The sequence below is a fragment of the Hippoglossus stenolepis genome, chromosome 12, assembly GCF_022539355.2.
Source record: "Hippoglossus stenolepis isolate QCI-W04-F060 chromosome 12, HSTE1.2, whole genome shotgun sequence".
In the NCBI taxonomy this organism is placed as follows: domain Eukaryota; kingdom Metazoa; phylum Chordata; class Actinopteri; order Pleuronectiformes; family Pleuronectidae; genus Hippoglossus; species Hippoglossus stenolepis.
Window position 1 is genome coordinate 11,259,113 of NC_061494.1, and position 20,218 is coordinate 11,279,330.

Sequence of the window (20,218 nt, forward strand, 5' to 3'; positions counted from 1 at the left end):
CTCACGAACATTCAACTGCGCGTTACTGCACATACCCGAGACGCAGCTGACGCCACATGCAAAAGTAACTGCGTGCAAACGAGACACTGAAGAAAAGGATACACAGTAATGATGACAATATTAACAATTATGAATATAATAACAATAATGTTAATAGTAACAATAATAATAATATTATTGTTATTATTATTATATTATCATTATTATTACTGTTTTATTATGATAGCAACAACGTCAATAATGATTATAATTCATCGTCATCACCATCATTGTCATCATTATTTAACATTTCTGGACTTGGATTATACAGTAAGTCTGGATTCTTTATTATATTATATATTATAATTCTTTATGTATTCAAATCGTGTCGCACATTGCATGTCACCTGTTTTGAGCAGGTTGAAGTGAGCAGTGATGAAGGATGATCACTGCTCTCTAGGTTTTATTGGGTAAGTCCTTGTAGATCTGTGTCGCTGATATATTTTTTACTGTATAATGATTTTTGTGTTCCCCTTCTCTGTGTCTATGCCTGAGTCCCCAGGGCTGTTGTAAACAGGCGTAACACCACCTGCCAACCCTGAGGGCCGTAGTGCTGTTCTCTGCAGCCGGAGCAGTGAGTTCAGGGAGTAATTAGTCCACTCTAACATATTGGTGCAATTCAAGTTGCACCAATCAATTTATAATTTGAAGTGATAAATAGCAGGGGATGGGGAGGAAAGGGGGTCAGCTTTCTGAGTAAAGCATATCCACTGTGACAGCATCATGACAACTGTGTTTTCTAACCACATTGCATTTCTATGAATTCTGTATGTAACCATAACACTAGAAAATACACATATTTCAGGAATTGCTTCTTTAATAAAGAATGAGATGTTTTTTCCAGCCTCCGGGCCTCCCAGCTCCAGCACAACCACAACTGCACCACACTCAGCGTCTCCTGGATCTCAGTTTGACTGCTCTTGAAACAATGCTCTCTAAATACCATGCAACCATAGAGATCACAAAAAATGTCCATCCCAGGGTCGGGGGGCAAATAAAGCCACCACAGGGTAACATTGTCACTCTCAAAGAGAGGTACAAATGAGATATGGCTCTTATTGTGTGCTTGAACATTAAATCCAAGGTGGGTGCAGGAGAGCTCCAGTGGAATGCAGAGTGGACACTGTGGGTTCTGTTGAGTCACTCCCCCAAATAAATGGCAACAGTGAGGCCTATAAGAGACCCCCGCAGTGTGACCTGGAGCGTTTCACTCCTGCTACTGGAGCAGCTGTACACCATCGCTCCTGGAACACAATCTGAAGCAACATCCGGCTGCAGGTGTTTGGGTTTTTTTGGTCTGTTTATTTCCAGATCAAGCTATGAAATGGGTGGAGTCAAAAGGTAGTACCATGCAATTAATTACACTCACTCAGTTGCATTGCAAATCGATATTAACAATTTCTGATTGCATTGCAGAAACATCCTCCTGTACTCATTGTGCTGCTGCTATGTGATCCCACAGTATCTCTGCACAGGACTTCATTCTCAGAGTAAGTCGTGTGCCGCAGCGAGATAAGGATAACAAAACAATGTGAACATCTACTTTTCAAAAAACACCTAATTGTTGATATTATCAGTGCAGTGCATTGCTGCAAAGGTGACTTCACTTGCATGCCAATTATCACTGTCAACACTATAGGCTTTATGTTAATTATAGCCCTAATGGTCCATTGTTACTCCTGCTCCTCTTTGCTGTGTTGTGACATATGTTCTTCTTGAAATATTGAATAATAGGGCTTTTTTCTTTTTCTTACCCATAAATACATGATGAGCTCTGTGTAGCTTCAATAGCTGTGTCTCGTTGCATAACCTTTTGGTCGCTGACAAAATCTGCTAATTGGTATTCATCTTTAGAAAGAGCTTGTTATATGACTTCATAGATTATTTTTCCCACGAGGCGTTAATAGACGTTTGTACACACTGCTGCCATTATAGATATATTATGACATTCCTGTGTGAGCTAGTGTAGAAGCATGTTGTTGTGTTGGGGGGGTACAGCTGTATATTGATTCAGTTTTGAGCTGAAAGGTAAAATGCATGGAAAAAATACATCACAGTGTGATATGACAGTTTCCGCACTGGGTAACAGTATTTATATATATATATAGTACAGGTTTACATGTAAATTGGATACATTAAAGAGTCTCTTACCAGTGAACCATTTATTCAAACTTGATAAAGACCTCTAACTTCCTGCCCAGATGTGCAAGAGCGGGCTAATCTAGAGCTCAAGTGTTAAAGAGACAACCACAAACAGTGAGGGGTGGCCTAATATTTATTCAAGGCAGTGGTGCAGCTCTCCAAACACTGAGCTTTTATACCCTCCCCACAACACACACACACACACACTTGGACTACTAACGGGCTGTTCTGTGTTCCCATCTTGCAGCTGTGCGGTTTTCATCTCAAGTCAGTAGACATTTGGAGCAGCAGGCCATGTGCCCTCAGATAAGCGTCGGGGAGGATCGTTTCCCAGGTGGATTCACAAAAACTGAGCCTAGTTTGTCTTTTTAGTATCTTGATATTTACCCTGCATTCAACTGCATATTGCTATAGTCTATGTAAAATATTACAGATTTCCAAAAGTATAATACAGATGCTGTATGTTTGAAGTAAAACTAAGTCACTGTCCTCCCTATATGTGTGAGAATGGAATATAGATTGACAGACAGATTTAATGACTTGTGTTTCCATCATCAAAACAGAGCGAAACTATAACAAAAGACAAAATACATACATTGTTGTATTTTTGCTGAAATATAGAATTCTCTTCATCTTTCCTATTATTATTGTTATACATGTTATAAATGGAAATAAACAAATGTATCAGATTTATCTTAAATCAGCATCTCTTCATGTATGACAGTCATTTCATTCCATTAAATTTGGAATTTGGGAATAAAACAAAATATTAATTTTAACACCAATAATAGTAAAAACTGTGAAACTGATAATCTTGTAGTGGTTTCTTAGATTTTCCATAGCCATTTATAAACAACTCAGCTAGTGCTACGGCCTCATTAAGTGCTGGTAAATGAAAATGCACTGATGAGGCTAATGAGACATGTCAAAAGACAAACGTTCACAAGAGGCTAATAGTGAATCTAATTGCTCTAAAGTAATATCATTGCCAGGCGAACTGTGCTATATATTGTCTGGTGTAATAGAGAGATGATTTAGCCATAGTTTCATGAAATTAACTTTAACTCCTTCACCATGGAGAATGATGACAATGTTGCACCGCCTCTGATCTGACTGTTTATTTAACCTCTCTTCTGTTCCCCGTAACCTCAGGATTTTACATTATGTCCCAGTTCCACATTGCTGAGCTGGCGAGAAGAGGCACCGTTAAAAAGGTCCCTGGATCATCTCCTCAGCATGTTGCTTATCAAATAGGCCCAGCGTTCAACTTCAGAATCAACACGAGGTAAGCAGCATTGAGTATTGTGAGTGTAGTCTGACCCCTAGTGGCTGTACTGGTATAACCCCAATTTACCCTGTCCATGGTCCTGAACATTACAGACTGTTTTTAACAAGTGACAACACATTTTTTTCTGTAAATCAACGTATGAACTAAACAACACAAAGATGACATGTTAAATGTTGATATGTATGATTTCACTATCATAAACGGAATAAGTATATCTATCTCTCAATGAGCTATTATAGGTCTATAGGATGGTCTACAATTAATCTTGAATACTCTTCATAAATCCTTATTTGAATAACATTTTGTGTATTGAGGATGTAAATTGGATGTTTCGTATGTTTCAGGTCAGCTTATCCTCTCGGACTGCCGGAGGAGTTTGCATTTGTGGCTGTGCTGCGAATGAGTGCCAGCACCATAAGTAAAAACTGGAATATCTGGCAGATGCAGGATGTGGATGGCATTGAGCAGCTGTCTGTTAGACTCAACGGGGAGTCTAAGACTGTGGAGTTTACCTTCACGGCACTGGACACTGGGAGGCAGACTATTGTCTTTGGTCCCCTGGCTTCCCTCTTTAATGAGCAGTGGCACAGAGTGCTGCTGGATGTCAGCACAGGATCCATCACCCTCTACGTGGACTGTGTAATGATCGGGTCTCAGAGCATCCCAACCCTACAAAAAGTCAGTCTGGATGGGTTCACGTTGATAGGAAAACTCAAGGACAACCCTGCGATGGCAATTCCGGTACGTTCCTAATAGAACTGAGTACTGATGTTGAAACTAAAGCAATCGTCTGTTTAACCATGCACTGTAGGTGGAAATGAAATTTGGCACTGGACACAATGTGATTTCAAACTATACTATTAAGAAAGGAAAACAAATGTATACAATGGATCTTTTATTCCCTTACCCCAGTAGCTTTACTTCTTCACACAATAAAGGTACAGGCTTTTGAAGTGGTGTTTCATCAGAAAACTTTCAGTGATTGAACCTTCAGAAATTTGCCAATTTTGGTGTAATCTGTAATATGTAAGTTTATTTAAAGAGCTGCATAATCATGGTGGCAAACTGGTTGCTCTCTATCCCCAGAAGGTATAATCTTTTTTTAATCTTGTTCATAAAAACTAAGACTCAAGCAGACATGTCATTAATCTTCTAATTGTGGAACCTCACTAATTTATATAAGACAGTCAGACGTTTGGAGCACAGCTGTCCTTTGTTTTGAGGCACTTTACCAACAGCCCTCCAGTCCTTCTGTCACACAAGCTGTGCACAATGCAGTGTGTTGTTTGGAGACCCATTTTTGCGGCTCTGTGTGAACACCACAGACATGACTCTAAATTACATTTCCACAGTTTCAGTCTTAACCCTCCACTGTAAAGTTTATTCAAACTGTCCTATGAAAATAATGAGACACATCAGGAAAAAACCCAAAACTCAGGAGTGGGGAAATCTACAGTTTCCTTTGTAGAATCCTAGACATGCAAAGACTTGGGAATCCCTGACATTTCTCACCATCCTGTTTGGCTTGTGTGTGACAACGACCTCTAGAGAAAATCTACTGTCTCTTCAAGCTATCCTGCAGCGTCTGCCACGACACGCAGCTCGTGTTTCCCTCACGTTTTGGCACCTGTCCCTTTGTTGTGCAACGCATATTTGGTTACAACTCCTCTGACAATACAGCCTAAGCTTTTACGGCGCATTTTAATAATTTTAACATGAGCTCCACACTGTAACTAATTTACAAACACACTCTGCTTCCTGGGTTTCTCATGTGCTGCAAAAACGCAAACTGATGCAATTTTTTGCGCCCGGGACGCAGGGATCACGCGCCATAGAGCTGTGGATTATAATTGTGGCGCGACATTGTTATACGTGTTACAACTGTTGTGGTGATATTGTGCTAATGTTTAATGACCCCTTGTGTATTTATCAAGTTTGAACTCCAGTCAATGTTGATTCACTGTGATGTGACGCGAGCCCGGACAGAAGCGTGTTACGACCTCCCAGTCAGGACTTGGGTAAGAATGCAAACACGACGAGCTATAGTCTGTCTGTAGTTTTAAATTACGTATCGGTAACTAAACCTAAACTAGTGTTTGGTTGGTTCGAGGAGCCACTTGTTATTGGCGAGGTAAAGAAAACCAAACTGTGCCTAACAGCAGTGTGTTGTGCCAAAACAAATCCTCCTCCTGCTCCCCTTGCCTCCATAAAATCTACATCACCAATGATTTTTTTTAATGATTAAAGTTCAAATTTTAAAAGTATTTATATTGGAATCAGCAATTAAATAACCCGCTGACCCTGCCCATTGGTGGTGTCTGCGGTGAGGCCCCTCCCCTCCGCGTCCCCTCTCCAAACCCACCAATCGCTTCCCGTAACCGGTCATCGCATGAATAAACATGAGCTGCTGATGGCTGTGGGGCCGCGGACGGTCTAGATAGCTGAGGGGGGACTCAGTTGGGTTGTTTTGTCGGGGGCTCCATCAGCCAAACAATTCCCAGTGAAAGGACTACAGCTTTTCTTCCTTTCCTGCCCTGCACCGGGGAGATCATGGCTCGGGCCCTTAGCGTCAGAGGGCCACTGCTGGTGCTGCTCCTGCAGCTTGTCCTTATTTGCTCCGCTCAAGTAAGACTGATGTCTCTCTCTTTTTCTTTTGTGTGTTCTGTGCGTTTGTCTCTATAGACCGATGTGACAGAGGTGCAGGTGAGTGCTGCTGGAGTTGTTTTATTCAACCCGAAAGTTTTACTGTGCATTTTGTCCTAGAAAGAAAAGTATGATGAGCCAGCTTTTGTTTGCAGTTTCCTTTTGACACCTATACTTTTGCAAAGTGCTGTCTGAGCTGACACATTTCTGCAGGAAGAAGTCATCCCGATTGGCTGAAAGTTATTTCAGTACATCCAAGAGACAGTCTTCTTTTCTAGTGGTGCACCTGCTCTCTTTTTTTATAATGTCTGTGCAGCAGTTTGTCAAAGTAAGAAATGACAAAAAATATTAAGGGTAATTTTAGGGAAATTGATACTGGTATTTTATTCTTATATTATTCTTATTTTTACTCAGAGGAGCGAAGGACCTGTTGGCCCTCCTGGACCTGCAGGTGTCCCAGGAATTGATGGCATCGATGTAAGTGCCCTCAGTTCATTGTTCTATGATGCACCAAATTCTGTACTTTGCCACAATGGCTCCTCTGTAAGCCTTGAATCTCTTTTCTTGTAGGGGGATAGAGGAAAAGACGGCGAGGATGGGCTCCCGGTAATTATAACACATAAAACAATAAAAATGAATGTATTGCATTGTGTTTCACTGTAGATCTTTGCCCTGAGATACGTGGAATGTTTTTTTTTTTTAGGGCCCTGATGGTGATTCAGGTAAACCCGGCTCCTCGGGATTACCTGGCATTCCTGGAAATGATGTGAGTGCTCCGTGCTTTACCTTTCATGTATTTTGCTGTTTAACTCATATTGCTATAAAACCTCAAGCCTGCAATGGGGGGGTGGAACTACAAAGTGTGATCCTCCCACCACATAGGTTATGTTGGCGCTCATTAGTCATGAGTGACCAACGAAATTTCAGATTTAGAGGGAGGAAAAAAGTGTGAAAAATGTAAGGAATTTATTAAACAGGATGAAGAAATCCAAATTTCCTTTGTGACGCAGTAAACCAGGACCGGAGTTTAATTAACTCTGGGTTTAAAGGAGGGGCAGGAAAACATTGTAACATAATACGGGTGCTGACGGCAAAGAGGAGCTGTACTTGAAGCGTTTCACCTTAAAGGTTTAGGTAGATAGAGTATGTTCACGTCAACCCACATTATTCAGAATGCTGTGTTATAAACCAGTTTTATACATTATGAATCATTGGCTGTGTTATTCCTCGGCACATCTGCCAGGACGCTGGGGAAACAATGGCAGCTTTGTAGGCTGGCCGCCGTTAGTATCTCCTGTTGAGAATCCTCAAAACAGTGTGGAATGATTTCCTTCAATGGGCTTGTTTGAAATGAGCCAGAGGAATGCTGCTCTCTGCTCTGTGTGCACTCTGAGAGATTTACCCTCTGCCCTGGTGCTGACTTTTCCTGCATGCATGCTAAGTTGAACACAGTACATGGCCTCCAACAGAGCTTTGATTTTAATGGGAATGGCTAACATGAAGCAGCAGTAGAGTATATACTGAAACACTTAAGAGGGAGTGGTTATAGTCAAGTTAATCCCAATTATAAATTCATAGGACCCCTCCCACTGGAGTGTGATTCTGTTAGGATGTAATAAATGGAGATCTGATGCTGAATTCAAGAATATTGACATAAGGAATAAAGGTATTGGCTCCTGAGGTAATAGCTAGATTAAAATGCTTATGGTTTTTAAATATATAAGGTGAAAAAATACAACTGCTGAAGAGCCCTGAGCTTTGCTATGATGTATTAGTTAAGCCTGATGTCTCCTCTCTGCAGGGTCTGACCGGCCCGTTTGGAGATGCAGGACCCGACGGTCCCTACGGACAGAAAGTGAGTGACTAATGAGCCTTTTCTTTCCTGCTTTAGAGACTGTCAGTGAAACAGTGCCAAGCTGCTGTCCAGTCTTTTGGCATGGCAGCGAGGTGCCGCGGTGCATAAACCAATTCCTCGTGACAAATGAGACTTAATCCTGCAAGTCCTCTGTGTAATCTCCGTGGGGAATGAAGCCCCTAACATCGGTCTTCATTAGGCTAAACATGGCCGGGTCAAGAGTGTCCGGCTCAGTCATGTGATGAGCTGGAGGAATGTTAACTCGGGCCGTCTGCACGCTCGCACAGCTCAATTACTGTACTATACCTCAACACATTATTTCAGTGTTTGTCTCAATGTCTGTCCGTGACTCTAATGTATTTATCTTTATCTTTTAGGGCGAACCTGGAAAATCTGGACCCCGAGGGGCAACTGTGAGTAACAATCCCCCCAAACCTGTCAGTGCAAGGATCAGATCGACCATATATAATCTTGAGACTGTCTATATTTGATTAAGTCTTTGCTTGTACACCAAATTGTGCCAGTCTGATTCATACTGTATATTTCTCTCCTTAGGGTGTTGGGCCAGATGGACCCCCAGTAAGTCATTCATTTATCACAATCAATAGTTTTCATTATCAATGTTGTGTTAGTGTTAAATACCTGAAATGTCTCTTTGTGCAGGGACCACCCGGACCTGGAGGACTTCTGGGTGAATTGGGAAAAGTGGGACAACCTGTGAGTAGAGTTAGAGCAATAGACTGTTGTTGTGTTTTTAGATTAGGGTTACGTACTAGATTATACACCACAGCATCAGATATTACACGAATATTATGAGCACTGAGGTGATGGTATGGAAAATAACAGTGTAGATATGGATAAATTGTTGACATCACTGAAACCTGTCTCCAGATGATTTGAAATATTTAACATCATCACAAAGCCATAATTTGAATGATATAAACAGAGTGCATCTGTATCTGTACATACTGTAGTAAGTGTTACAGCACAGAAATGTAACTTATTTATCTAACAAATCTACAAACATTTGTTCAAAAACACAAGCACACACTGTAATCTGTTGATACTCATTTTACCTACTGTATTTTAACAACTTGTTTAAAGATTTTCTTGCCAAACTGAGGAGACACTGAGAAGCCACAACATTAAAACAGCAATTTTAGGCCCTTACACACTCAGGAAATACACTCAATATAAAATATTCAACATTTCATCTGAATAAATTGCCTCAAGAGTAATTTCATATCCCAGAATTTATCAATAATTTGTTGTTAAGACTTATATTCATGTTATTTTTTCTATAATTTTGCCTTTGGGCCATAGTTGTTAACATTTTACATTGGATTTCATACCAGTTGTACTGTATATATATAGTTTTATTATAACTATAATCTGGTTTTGGTTTCACCATGTGTATAAATAAATGTCAGTGTGTCTCAGAACATTTAAATTACCATCACCTGTAACTACAAAAGATAAAATAGATATGATAATGAATAGATAATGAGAGTTGTTTCCCCTGAATATTTGCAAATAAAAACAAGTGAGCCAGTATCTGAAATGTTGTTAGTGGGCACATTCAGAGTCCTTGTGTCTTTTTAACGACTTCATCTCTTTCCACAGGGTTCCATGGGTGTGAGAGGACCACAGGGACCTAATGGACCAACAGGGCCCAGAGTAAGTGACCCAGCGTCATATGACATCACCAAAGATTACATATCACACATATTTCACACGGGAGGGATCATGATGCAAGCATGAAATTATTCTGGCCTTGTAAGCGATGCCACCGCTGCGCACTGCTGCACTTCCTCTAGTGATTCCCAAGCCATGAGCCATTATGTTGATATATTGCAATATAGAAAGTGTTAACTTGTATTTCCCCTCAATTCCAGGGTGCAGCTGGAATGCTCGGCAGTGCTGACCTGGTAAAGCTTTGTTTTCTGAAGATTATAAATCTGATTTTCTCTCATCAAATGTCAGGAATATTTTCTAATTTGTATTTTGGTGCTGTTTAGTGTCGAGACTCGTGTCCACCTGGGACTTCTGGACATCCCGGCCTTCCTGGCATGAAGGTGAGTAGCAGAGTTTTTTTGTCTTTGTACTGAAATCATGGTCGCGTCCCTACGTACAGTGTGTTCAACTGTTTCTCCTTCTATTCTCTGCATGTTTCCAGGGTCACAAGGGTGGGAAAGGTGAAGGAGGAGAACCTGGGAAACAAGGGCACAAGGTAAAATATGTTCTGTTTGGAGCATAATTCATATGTCTTTATAAATAGCTACTTCCAAACATGAATTTGCCTCCAGGACTGTCACACGCGTCACAACATCAGGAAAAGAATTACCCATGGCTTAAATGTGAAGAAGTGATTCCCAGCGCATTTGAGACAAGTATTATTTGTGCTGCTCTATTTCAAGAGGAAGTGATACATGCCTGTGTGTAATGCCTCTGACTTATTGTGCGGAGGATGATTTATTGGAAATGATGTTCAAGCACAACTACCCTTCTCCTGTAATGCCTCCGTGCACTATATAAATGGAAATGAGTCCGGGCCTATCTCCCTTTATCACCCTGTGCCAGGATATGATATACTGTCAGTCTGTGCTGCGTCCCCGCACAATGATTTTCTCCTTCACCGAAAGTTTCATTTCAGGGGCCTTTTTCCCTGTTTCCCCCCCCCCCATTCACAAATACATGACATTGAAGAAGAATATTGAAATATAAAACATACAGGTGCAAGAATTTCACTTTATATAAATACATATTATATATAATATTATCACTGATCTTTATTTGAACAAAACAAACACAGATTAATATTATTATTATTACTATTTTGATCAAACCACCAGAGATTAGAGACATTTCTTTGAATCATTCAACAGTTTAAATTGCTCAGATTTTCATTTTTGCCGACCAAGCGTTTTTTTCCACGAGAAGACGATTAATACTCAATAGACAACAATATTTTCATTCCTCTCTTTTTATATAACCTAAACAACTGTTGACCTGTTTCATCATGTAATATTTGATTATTAGCTATGTATTGTTTATACACCTTCATAGCTTCCCCTAATACTAATAATTCAAGACAGAAATTGCCTAATGTGCACAGTCTCAGACCCAAACCATTTTCCATCTTCGTGATTATGCCTCCTCAGGTCTGTGTCAAATTCAGCACATAAATTATTTGTAATTTGCAAAGCAGGAGAGGGGTAATTTGGAGTTAAATCGTCTGCTTCTCCCCTCCCGCGATCCATTAAGACGTGGGTGTTAAACACATCTCAGAGTGGCTCCGTCATTTTCTAATTAACAGTTGATAGGGGCAGCCTGCGTGTTCATTTTTCTGTGAAAGAGAGGAAACCATGGGATGCCAGTTGCATCATGTGTTCAGATGTGGTTTCACTGTTTCATGTGATTGACTTGAATTGGCTGGGGGGTTTTTTCACTCAGGGTGAGGAGGGTGACCAGGGAGGTCAAGGAGAGGTCGGATCCCAAGGACCAACGGTGAGATACACAATTTGTTGGATCCTTTTGAGTTCTTCACCGTCTCTGGTTTGTTCTCTCTGCTCACTGAGCACCTGTTGGACCTCTTGTTATTATAGGGCTCCCAGGGAAACCGTGGAGCCATGGGAATGATGGGCCTCAAGGGAGAGAGGGTAAGTGTGTCACTAATTTTTTCATCCCATGGTACCAGTCATAAACATCAGACTCCTTATGATTTACTTTAAATCCTTAATGGCTTTATGTTCTCTGACAGGGAGCTCGAGGTCATGATGGAGACCTAGGTCCTCAGGGTGTCATGGGGGCAACTGTAAGTGTGACCCACAATATAAATGCTTTTATTTCTTAAGTAAATGCCGTATGTATGAGTCATATATGTGTGATTTAATGCACCATTTCAGGGGGATCGAGGACAGAGAGGTGTGATGGGCGAGTTCGGGCCTAAAGGTGAAACGGTGAGTCGACACATCTCATCATCATGCACTTGAACACTGTTGAATGTATAGTCGAGCTATTGTAAAATGACTAATGGTACTGCTGCTATGTTGTTCAGGGTGTTCTAGGGCCAAGAGGAATCACAGGCGTGCCGGGTCCCAAGGGAGAGTCTGTGAGTGTCTGATCATCGATGACAAACAAAACTATTCCTCAGACGCATTTTGTACAAACGACTCATTTTGCTATGTCCTTTATTTTCATCGCCAGGGTTTACCAGGTGTGGATGGTCGCGAGGGTATTCCTGGGATGCCGGGAGGGAAGGTAGAGCATCAATCCTACTGATTCCAACATAAAGATTTACTTTACCTGGTTATTTTCGTTTGCTGTATGAGCAGCGTTTTCTTCACTGTCTGTTCCGTGTCTGCAGGGAGGCGTAGGCATGGCTGGTTTTCCTGGAGAGGTTGGACTTCAGGGGTTTCCTGTGAGTATGACCTTTAACCCCAAACTGTCAAAACCAACTCCAAATGGATGCACCTGAGTAAACCCACCAGGGGCAGTTTTAGAGGCGCCACAGCTCAGACGTGCTGCAGTACGATACTCGCCTCCACCTCTGTGCTGCAGCAACAAGCAGCAATAAGATGTGCTTAAGATCTTATATTTTATAATATATGATAAAGTTGACCTGAATCCCACCAAACTGTGATATTAAACACATACAGTAGGGTGTGCTGTGCGACAGTATGCAACGCTTTTTCATCCCTAATGAGAATCAGTGGAAAGATTCTGCAGGTGTAAAAGCAAGAGGAGGGGGCTAATAAAATACAAATGCTTGGTCACTGTACTGCAGTAGTTTTGTCAGGTATCTGTACTTGTACTTGTTGTACTAGTTTTACTAGGACTTTTTACTTTTACTCATTACATTCTAACACAAATATCTGTACTTTCTACTCGCTTACGTTTTCAAAACTGGCTCGTTACTTTTGTTTTAATGCGTTTTAACATGTCAAGCGCTGCCTTCCCAATATCAAAAGAGGTTTTAACCTAAATGGACAATAACACAGAAAAGAGGATTCCCTGCTTTAAATCTATCGGCGCATATCAGGCAAAACTTACGCAACATAGTGTAAAGGACGTATCAGTGCATATGTCCATGACAAGGAGAAACAACATGGAAGAAAGCGAAGAATCAGTCAACATCACTGATAACGTCACAAACCTAGTATTGTAGCCTACACATTTCCTCCCGGACAATCTTTCTGTTCAGGTTGTAGTATATTGTTTTTTATTTCATTTGAAGTCAGAGAGGTTTCATTTAAATAGTAAATGAACTACGAGTCTCAGTTTGCTTTGCACAGATACAGTCGTTAGAAATGGGCCTCAGAGCGGTACTTTCTACTTTCATACTTTGAGTACATTTTAGAGCCTGTACTTTTATACTGTCACTTGGGTTTAGAGGGTTCAATCAATACATATACTTTTACTTAAGCCATTTTTGACACAAGAATCTGTACTTCTTGCCACCTGGGTGTAAAAGTCAGCTGATTTAAACAAATATATGTTTTCCCACTGAGTCTTCTTCACCCTCATGTGAATTTTACAGTCAAGTGAATTCTTTTTTCTTAGAATATTTCCCCTGTCTTGTTTCTTTTGTTTCTCCTCAAAAATGTTCTGTGTTTTTAGGGTATGCCTGGTGTTCCTGGACCAAAAGGCTTAGGCGGCCCTAAGGTAGTTTTCTCAATCTATTAATACACATTTTCAGTTGTTTCTTGCATTTATTCATAGATTTTTCTTTTCTTAAATTGACAAAAATCTAAAAGGCAGTTTTGGTTGTTTCTGTGTAGGGAGACTTCGGTCAGTCAGGCGTCCCTGGAACATTGGGACCTGCTGGCAAAACAGTAAGTTATACAAGCAGCCCATGTTGTCCTGGTCCTTTGTCACCTCCGTTGTGCTGCTGAGTGATTTTCACTGTCTCTCCACAGGGTGAGCGTGGAGAACAAGGCGAGGTGGGACCTATTGGACCTTTCGGTAATCCTGTGAGTATCATCTTTCAGATGAGTTTCCATTGCCCTTACTTTGTCTTTCATTTTACTCTTTTCATTTTACTGTCTTTTCTCTCTTTTTCTCAAAGGGAGACATTGGAGGAAAAGGCCCTGAAGGTTCATCTGGAAAGCCAGGTGCCAGGGTAAGAAATAAACACATTCACAACTGAACTGAATTTACATTGATTTCCATTTAAAAAAGATTATGAATAAAGTTCTTGTAAAACAAAAAAGAAATACCTCTGGAGGATAGAAACACAAAGAGCAGCACTAAATGATAATTCTCCTCGTGTATGTTTTTCATACTGTGAAAAAAAAACAATCTGAGGAGAAGGTGGAAGCCTCAGAGTGTGTAGCCCTGGCTGTGGTTGTCACAGGAATGTCTCAGAGAATAGGCCGAGCCTGGATCTCACATGAGGTCTATTTTCACAGCAAGGGGAGAGCGGTGAGCAGCGGGCTGAATGAGCTCTCTGTTCTCCTGGCATTCCTCAGACAGTCGGCCGGCGATCAAACAGGGACCAGCTCAGACAAACAGGCTCGAGAGAATAAGCTTTTTAGTTATTCGCTCTTATTCACTATCGATATCGAAGGACTTTCCGCAATGCCAAAAAGGTGTTATGTTTTTTTTTTTTTAAAGCCCATTGTTCTGCTGTGGATTTCAACATATTGTTTATAACCCTGCTCAGATGTTTCTCCTGCCCTCAGAAGTGTTTGTTATTTGTTATATTACATTATTCGTTACATTATATTATCCATTGTGTTGGGTAAATTATGTAGAAAATAAGTTTAATTTAGGTTTCTAATGTCCATTTTATTGATATCTGCTTAATGCTCGGTTTTCTAAGTTAAAAATAAATTATTAATTTTGTAAATATGGATGAAGTGCAAAGAATGAGTTCAGTGTTTACATAAGAAACATATACAATAGCCAGTTATCGGTGGAAAGAAAAAAAGCTCTGTATAGCTGTTCATGCGCTAATTGTTTTTGAAGGTTTTTTTGAAAAATGTATTACCGGAAGTAGGTGTTTGTGTCCTCTAGTGTCAGATGCATTGGCATTGCACAGAAATACAAACAATTAAAATGTATGTATTGTATGTTATAGGGACCCAAAGGTGACCCTGGCCTCCCCGGCCTCCCTGGTCCTTCTGGTCTTCCTGGTGTGAAAGGAGAGAGGGTAAGAAAACGCCACAGTCACATTCAGGGACCTCCTCGGATTCAGAACCATTGTCTTGACCAGTGGGAGTTATGTCCCAACAGCAAACAGCTGATTAGCCCCCTCTAGTGTGGAGAAATGGAACATTATCTGAACTCTAAAGATCATTTAGTTGATTAACACACTTGTTTGGTTTTGTTTTTTATTACAGGGGGATCGTGGAGACACAGGACCCAAAGGAGAGCAGGTATGAAACACTGATACTAACTTATTCTGTCTTAATAGTCATTCAACATTTCAAATAACAGGTGGGTTACTTTGCGTACATAATTCAAAGAGTATATTTTCATAGGGAACACAAGGTGATGAGGGAAACTCTGGCGACAAAGGAGAGCTTGTAAGTTGTTGAACCAACACTAACACTGTTTTATCTTTTACTAACTACTCAACAATCTCACCAGAGTGTAACCGTCTCTGTCTCTCTGTCCATCAGGGTGAATCAGGAGAATCTGGAGCTAAGGGAGAGGTGAGTTCACACAGAGCAGCTCAGTATTGTCCAGTGGTGTAGGACCGTTTAGAGAAAGTGCTGCAATTTGACCTCGTCTGGTGCCTCATATTGTTTCTCTGTCAAGGTGGGAAACCTTGGCGAGTCTGGCAGGAGAGGTCCCGAGGGAGGTCGAGGTCAGCCTGGCATCGACGGGCCTCCCGGCACACCCGGACCCCGGGGCATGCAGGGAAACAGGGGCCAAACTGGAGTCAGAGGATCCCAGGGGCCTGCGGTAGGTCCAAGGGAAAACATCTCAAGTTGAGAGTCTAGTGGAGTGGAGACAGTGTGACAGAGTGAGGAGGAAAAGCAACAAAGTGTCTTTACCGAAACTCTCAGAACTAAATATTGGGAATCATCATCCAATCAAATCAAATCCACATAATGTTAGAGGTATGGTCAGTAATAGTATGTGTGGGCAGGCACATATCTAAACAATCTAAATCCATGATGTGGCCGCAACCGCGACCCTGGATCTGTAAAGATAACACACAGTGACTCCGGGGAAAGAGGCAAGTCACTAACATGTATTGATGAGACGGGAATGCAATGAAGAGGACTAGACTTAATTGAAATGATGCTTAAATCCGAGGTGAACGGAAATTTGATCTCAATCTTCAGTTGCAATTTGTTCCTTGTGCACATTCATCTCTTATATGGTGTGAAAGTATCACACTCCCCAAAGGATAAGTGGTATAGATCAGGGATGGATGGAATATCATCCTCTTTCTGCCTTTTAGGATAGTCTAGTTTGTGTGTGTGTGTTATAGAGGTGTCATGTCATTTGTCGTCTTCATGTTTTAAGTCATAAAAATGGAAAACTACGACTTTCTTGTGTAGAGCAAGAAGTATCTGCCCAAGTCTTCTTACTCATTATGGTCAATTCTCAGGAACAAATGGGCACTGATTAATATAAGCCCCTTTAAAGTCTACAGAACATACAGTATGAAAACAAAAACTGAGCTGAAGGCCTATAATAAGTCTCTCTGGGTTCTATAATTCTCTCTGCTCTGTTTTGATCTTTTTTTTATCTCTATTATCTTTGTACAGTTGTCCTATTTTTTTAACTTGTGCAAAAGCTCTAAAACTCAAAACCCCAATATTTTAAGGCAAATGTGAATGAATCCAAACACAAAAACAAGACGCTCTCAGAGTTTCTTGCTGAATCCTCTGTGCAGGAATTGAATCCCCACCAGCTCCAGGCTCAGCGGCACTCCAACATCCCCGCAGAGGAGGCTATCAAAAAGAGTGTTTGCTCATGGAGATCGATAAAATCCCAACTCAGATGTAATACCTGTGGCGTTGTAATGGAAAACTCTTGTACATATGTCCGACATGTCATTCACCTCAGGTTGTAGGACTGGCAGAGGTTTTTTACACCCAGAGAGGAGTCAGTAAAAAAATGGCGGAGTGCTGTTTTCACTTGATAACAGTGCTGCAGAGTCTCTACGTAAATGTTTTATACGCTGTAATGAAATATACTGAAGTCGTCTTTTTTTCTTTTTCCAGGGTAAAGAGCCAAGTGATCAGCACATCAGACAAGTTTGCATGCGAGTCATGCAAGGTAAGACAGACGGGCCTCTGACCCCATTTATCATACGTTTGCACCTCATTCCTCGACTTCAATCTTTCCCAGAATGCCTCATTACACATTCGCACATGGAGCTCCGGCGTCTCGTTGATCCGGGCCATCGCTGAATACTCTGAAGTTTGGAAAAGGAAAGGTCTAATAAGTGAAACATGAAATAAGCTTCGGTCTTTGTTTATGTGATGGATGAAAAAATTCCTTTCTCCGAGCTTTAGAAATGTCTCACTGAAGTCACAACCTCTGTTCTCTTCATTCGTCTTCACAACTCATCTCCTACGCTCATGACTTTTTTATGCCCTGCGTGCTGAAAAATTAATTTCACCTCCAGCAGACCTGTACTCCTCTGCTCCGAGCAACGAGTCTGCCAGGGAAGGAAATCTTTAAAAAAAAAAAAAAACAGCAGCCGAGCAGCCGGCGCATGAATTTTCATCAGCAGCCAGAAAACTGAAATCTTAAGGGCAAAGCAGCATGCAGCGAGGAGCCACGGGAGATTAATATTAGATTCTTTGCACCATGAACATACATTTCCTGTCGCTGATTGCTGGAAATAAATAGTATTATCTCCTTTCTGCTCAATTTACTGAGGTAAAAATGAAAAAGGTTAAAAAACAAGGGAAGCTCGAGGGATAACGTGACCACAGATTCACCTCGAGCATAAGAGCCGCCGCATCGTCTCTCTACAGCGTGATTTACTACAGTTACATCTTAGAAATTCCCTCGATAACAGTCAGTCACAACAATTTTGTTTATGAACGTTCAATGTGCTTTTTAGCCATTTATTATTTGATGGTTTTTCATCCTCTTTCTGCTCTATCCCAACAGAACAGCTGGCCCAGTTAGCAGCTAGCTTGAGGAGGCCAGAGTCTGGCGCAGCTGGTTTACCTGGAAAACCTGGACCTCCAGGGTCTCCCGGGTCTCCTGGAGACAATGGCTTCCCTGGGCATTCTGGAACAAGAGGCCTTCCCGGACTCAAGGGGCCACCAGGATCCCTGGGAAATAAAGGACCTAAAGGTGAGGAATTTATTGAATGGTGTTGCTGCATAGGGCAGACATCGGACGTTAAATGAAACATATTGGTCATTGTTTGATTTACACTGTTATATTCATTACTTAATGCTTGTTACAGGTGAACTGGGAGACAGAGGCTCCAGAGGGCCGACTGCACGAGGACCCAAAGGTCAACCAGGAGCTGCTGGACTTCCTGGTGAGTAAATGTTACCTTTTAAATCTGCTCCTCTATCCTAATGGCTAGTTTTTCTTTTCTTTTCTGCATGTTAAGAGTTTATATCTACCTCGGAGTGTGTTGGTTTTTTAGCAGAGTTTAGCAAAAAGTACCCAAACAACTTCATGACATTTTCTGGAGAGTTGGAACTTGAACCGAGGAAGAACCCATTACTTTTTTTGTGGATCTAGATAAACGTGCAAATCCAGGATATAACTTTCTTTAACATGGCGAGATAGCGTGTTAGCTTTGAGGTATGCACTGTCCAAGTGCCCTTGTAGTTATCTACAGAGGAAGAATGATTCCAGCATTAACTAGAATAGCACTCAGTAGAGTGCAGACCTCCGCCTCGGCCCAGCACTTCCCTTATATTCAATCAAGCTGATTACACACACATCATCTTTCATCAAGAACTATGAATTTTTCTCTGAGAATTTAATGGAAATTCTGATAAATGCCCTGTGTCACCATGTCCAAATTGAATGGATTCTTCAAGTTTCATTATAACTAACAAACAAATGCAGATGAAAACAGTACCCTAAGTGTAACTACTGACACATGAATTTCATGATCACAGGTGAAGCAGGCAAACCAGGCTACGGTCAGGAGGGTCGGGACGGGCAGAGGGGACCTCCTGGCACCCATGGTCAGCACGGTGTGCCCGGGCCTCCTGGTGCAGCTGGCCCTAATGGCTACTGCGACCCGTCGTCCTGTAACCTCCAGGCGGGGGCCGCCCACCAGTCTCTGGATGTGAAGGGACCCGCAGGGAACTAAGAGCCACTCTGGCAGAGACAGAAAGACTGTTGGATTATCTCCCCCTGAGCACACATCATTTTTCACACTTTCTTCCCTCGGGCTGTTGGTTGTTGTGGCGCCTTCGATCCATTAACCTCTAGTGTTGTGAACGTGTTCTGTGGCAGCCACAGCTCCATCGGAAGGAGACTCAAGTAAAAAAAACAAAAAAAAACAAGAACATTGTTTTTTTTATGTGCTGAATAAAATCCAGCTTTTTTCCCCTGTTGTATTTTTCGACCAGAGAGATGTTTTGATATATTCAGGGTAGTGAGTTCACATTACTGAGACGAAAAGAAATGACCAGAAATGTTTGTTTATCCCACTCTCCTCCCTCTGCTTTTATCTCCTCTTCTCCATTTACACTTGTTTCTCACACACTTCAATTAATGACCCAAATCAAATCAGGAGCAGGGTTTTCAGGTAAAATGCCTTTTTTGTTTTCAAATCTTTTTGCTCTTTATGTGCTAATGTACCAAAGATGCAGGTACCTTCATATTTTTAGTAAAGATCTTTATTTTTGTTCTTGTCCGAGCATCGTTTCAGCCTTGGAGTTTAAAATAAAAAGGAGAGGACGAAAATGCCATCAAGTCACACTGACTTCAGTTTGTTGTAAATCTGTAAAAAAATATGTTTGAAATGTGGTTATATTATATTTCCTACAAAACAAGCTGATGTGAGTGTACAGAAGAAACAGAAAGAGAGCAGCTGTGCCTATACGTTAATATAATACAGGAATGAGGGAAAGCCTCATTAATGTGAGAAATAAAGAAAGCAACACACGCAGTGTTTAATTTATTCTGTTTACTGGTTTCTTTCTGTGATGATATATATTGTGGCAAATATCAGAAAATGCATGAATCAATGCTCCTGTTTTTTTTTCTCTTCAAAAACTGCTAAAATAAAAACTCAAACCTTGTAGCCGCTCAGCACTATTCCATCATAACAGCAGATGGAGTCGGGTGAGATGTTG

At 41.2% G+C, this 20,218-nt stretch overlaps 1 protein-coding gene and 1 long non-coding RNA gene across 2 annotated transcripts; both read left to right on the forward strand.

Moving 5' to 3' along the window:
• Window positions 1–21: 21 nt before the first annotated feature.
• Window positions 22–2,665, forward strand: LOC124854549. The gene is made up of 3 exons (XR_007034749.1): window positions 22–1,380; window positions 1,456–1,529; window positions 2,429–2,665. It is a non-coding gene; the product is annotated as an uncharacterized LOC124854549 (long non-coding RNA).
• Window positions 2,666–5,872: 3,207 nt separating this feature from the next.
• Window positions 5,873–20,043, forward strand: col9a1b (collagen, type IX, alpha 1b). Its single transcript, XM_035173595.2, has 32 exons — window positions 5,873–6,094; window positions 6,527–6,589; window positions 6,683–6,718; window positions 6,816–6,878; window positions 7,914–7,967; window positions 8,345–8,380; window positions 8,523–8,546; window positions 8,631–8,684; window positions 9,591–9,644; window positions 9,863–9,895; window positions 9,986–10,042; window positions 10,144–10,197; window positions 11,421–11,474; window positions 11,573–11,626; window positions 11,728–11,781; window positions 11,873–11,926; window positions 12,025–12,078; window positions 12,174–12,227; window positions 12,334–12,387; window positions 13,587–13,631; window positions 13,748–13,801; window positions 13,886–13,939; window positions 14,035–14,088; window positions 15,049–15,120; window positions 15,311–15,346; window positions 15,452–15,496; window positions 15,593–15,625; window positions 15,732–15,878; window positions 17,153–17,207; window positions 18,054–18,242; window positions 18,358–18,435; window positions 19,031–20,043. Exons 1-32 carry the CDS (start codon window positions 6,020–6,022, stop codon window positions 19,225–19,227), a joined length of 2,040 nt encoding a protein of 679 aa, XP_035029486.2. The 5' UTR covers window positions 5,873–6,019; the 3' UTR covers window positions 19,228–20,043.
• Window positions 20,044–20,218: the final 175 nt, after the last annotated feature.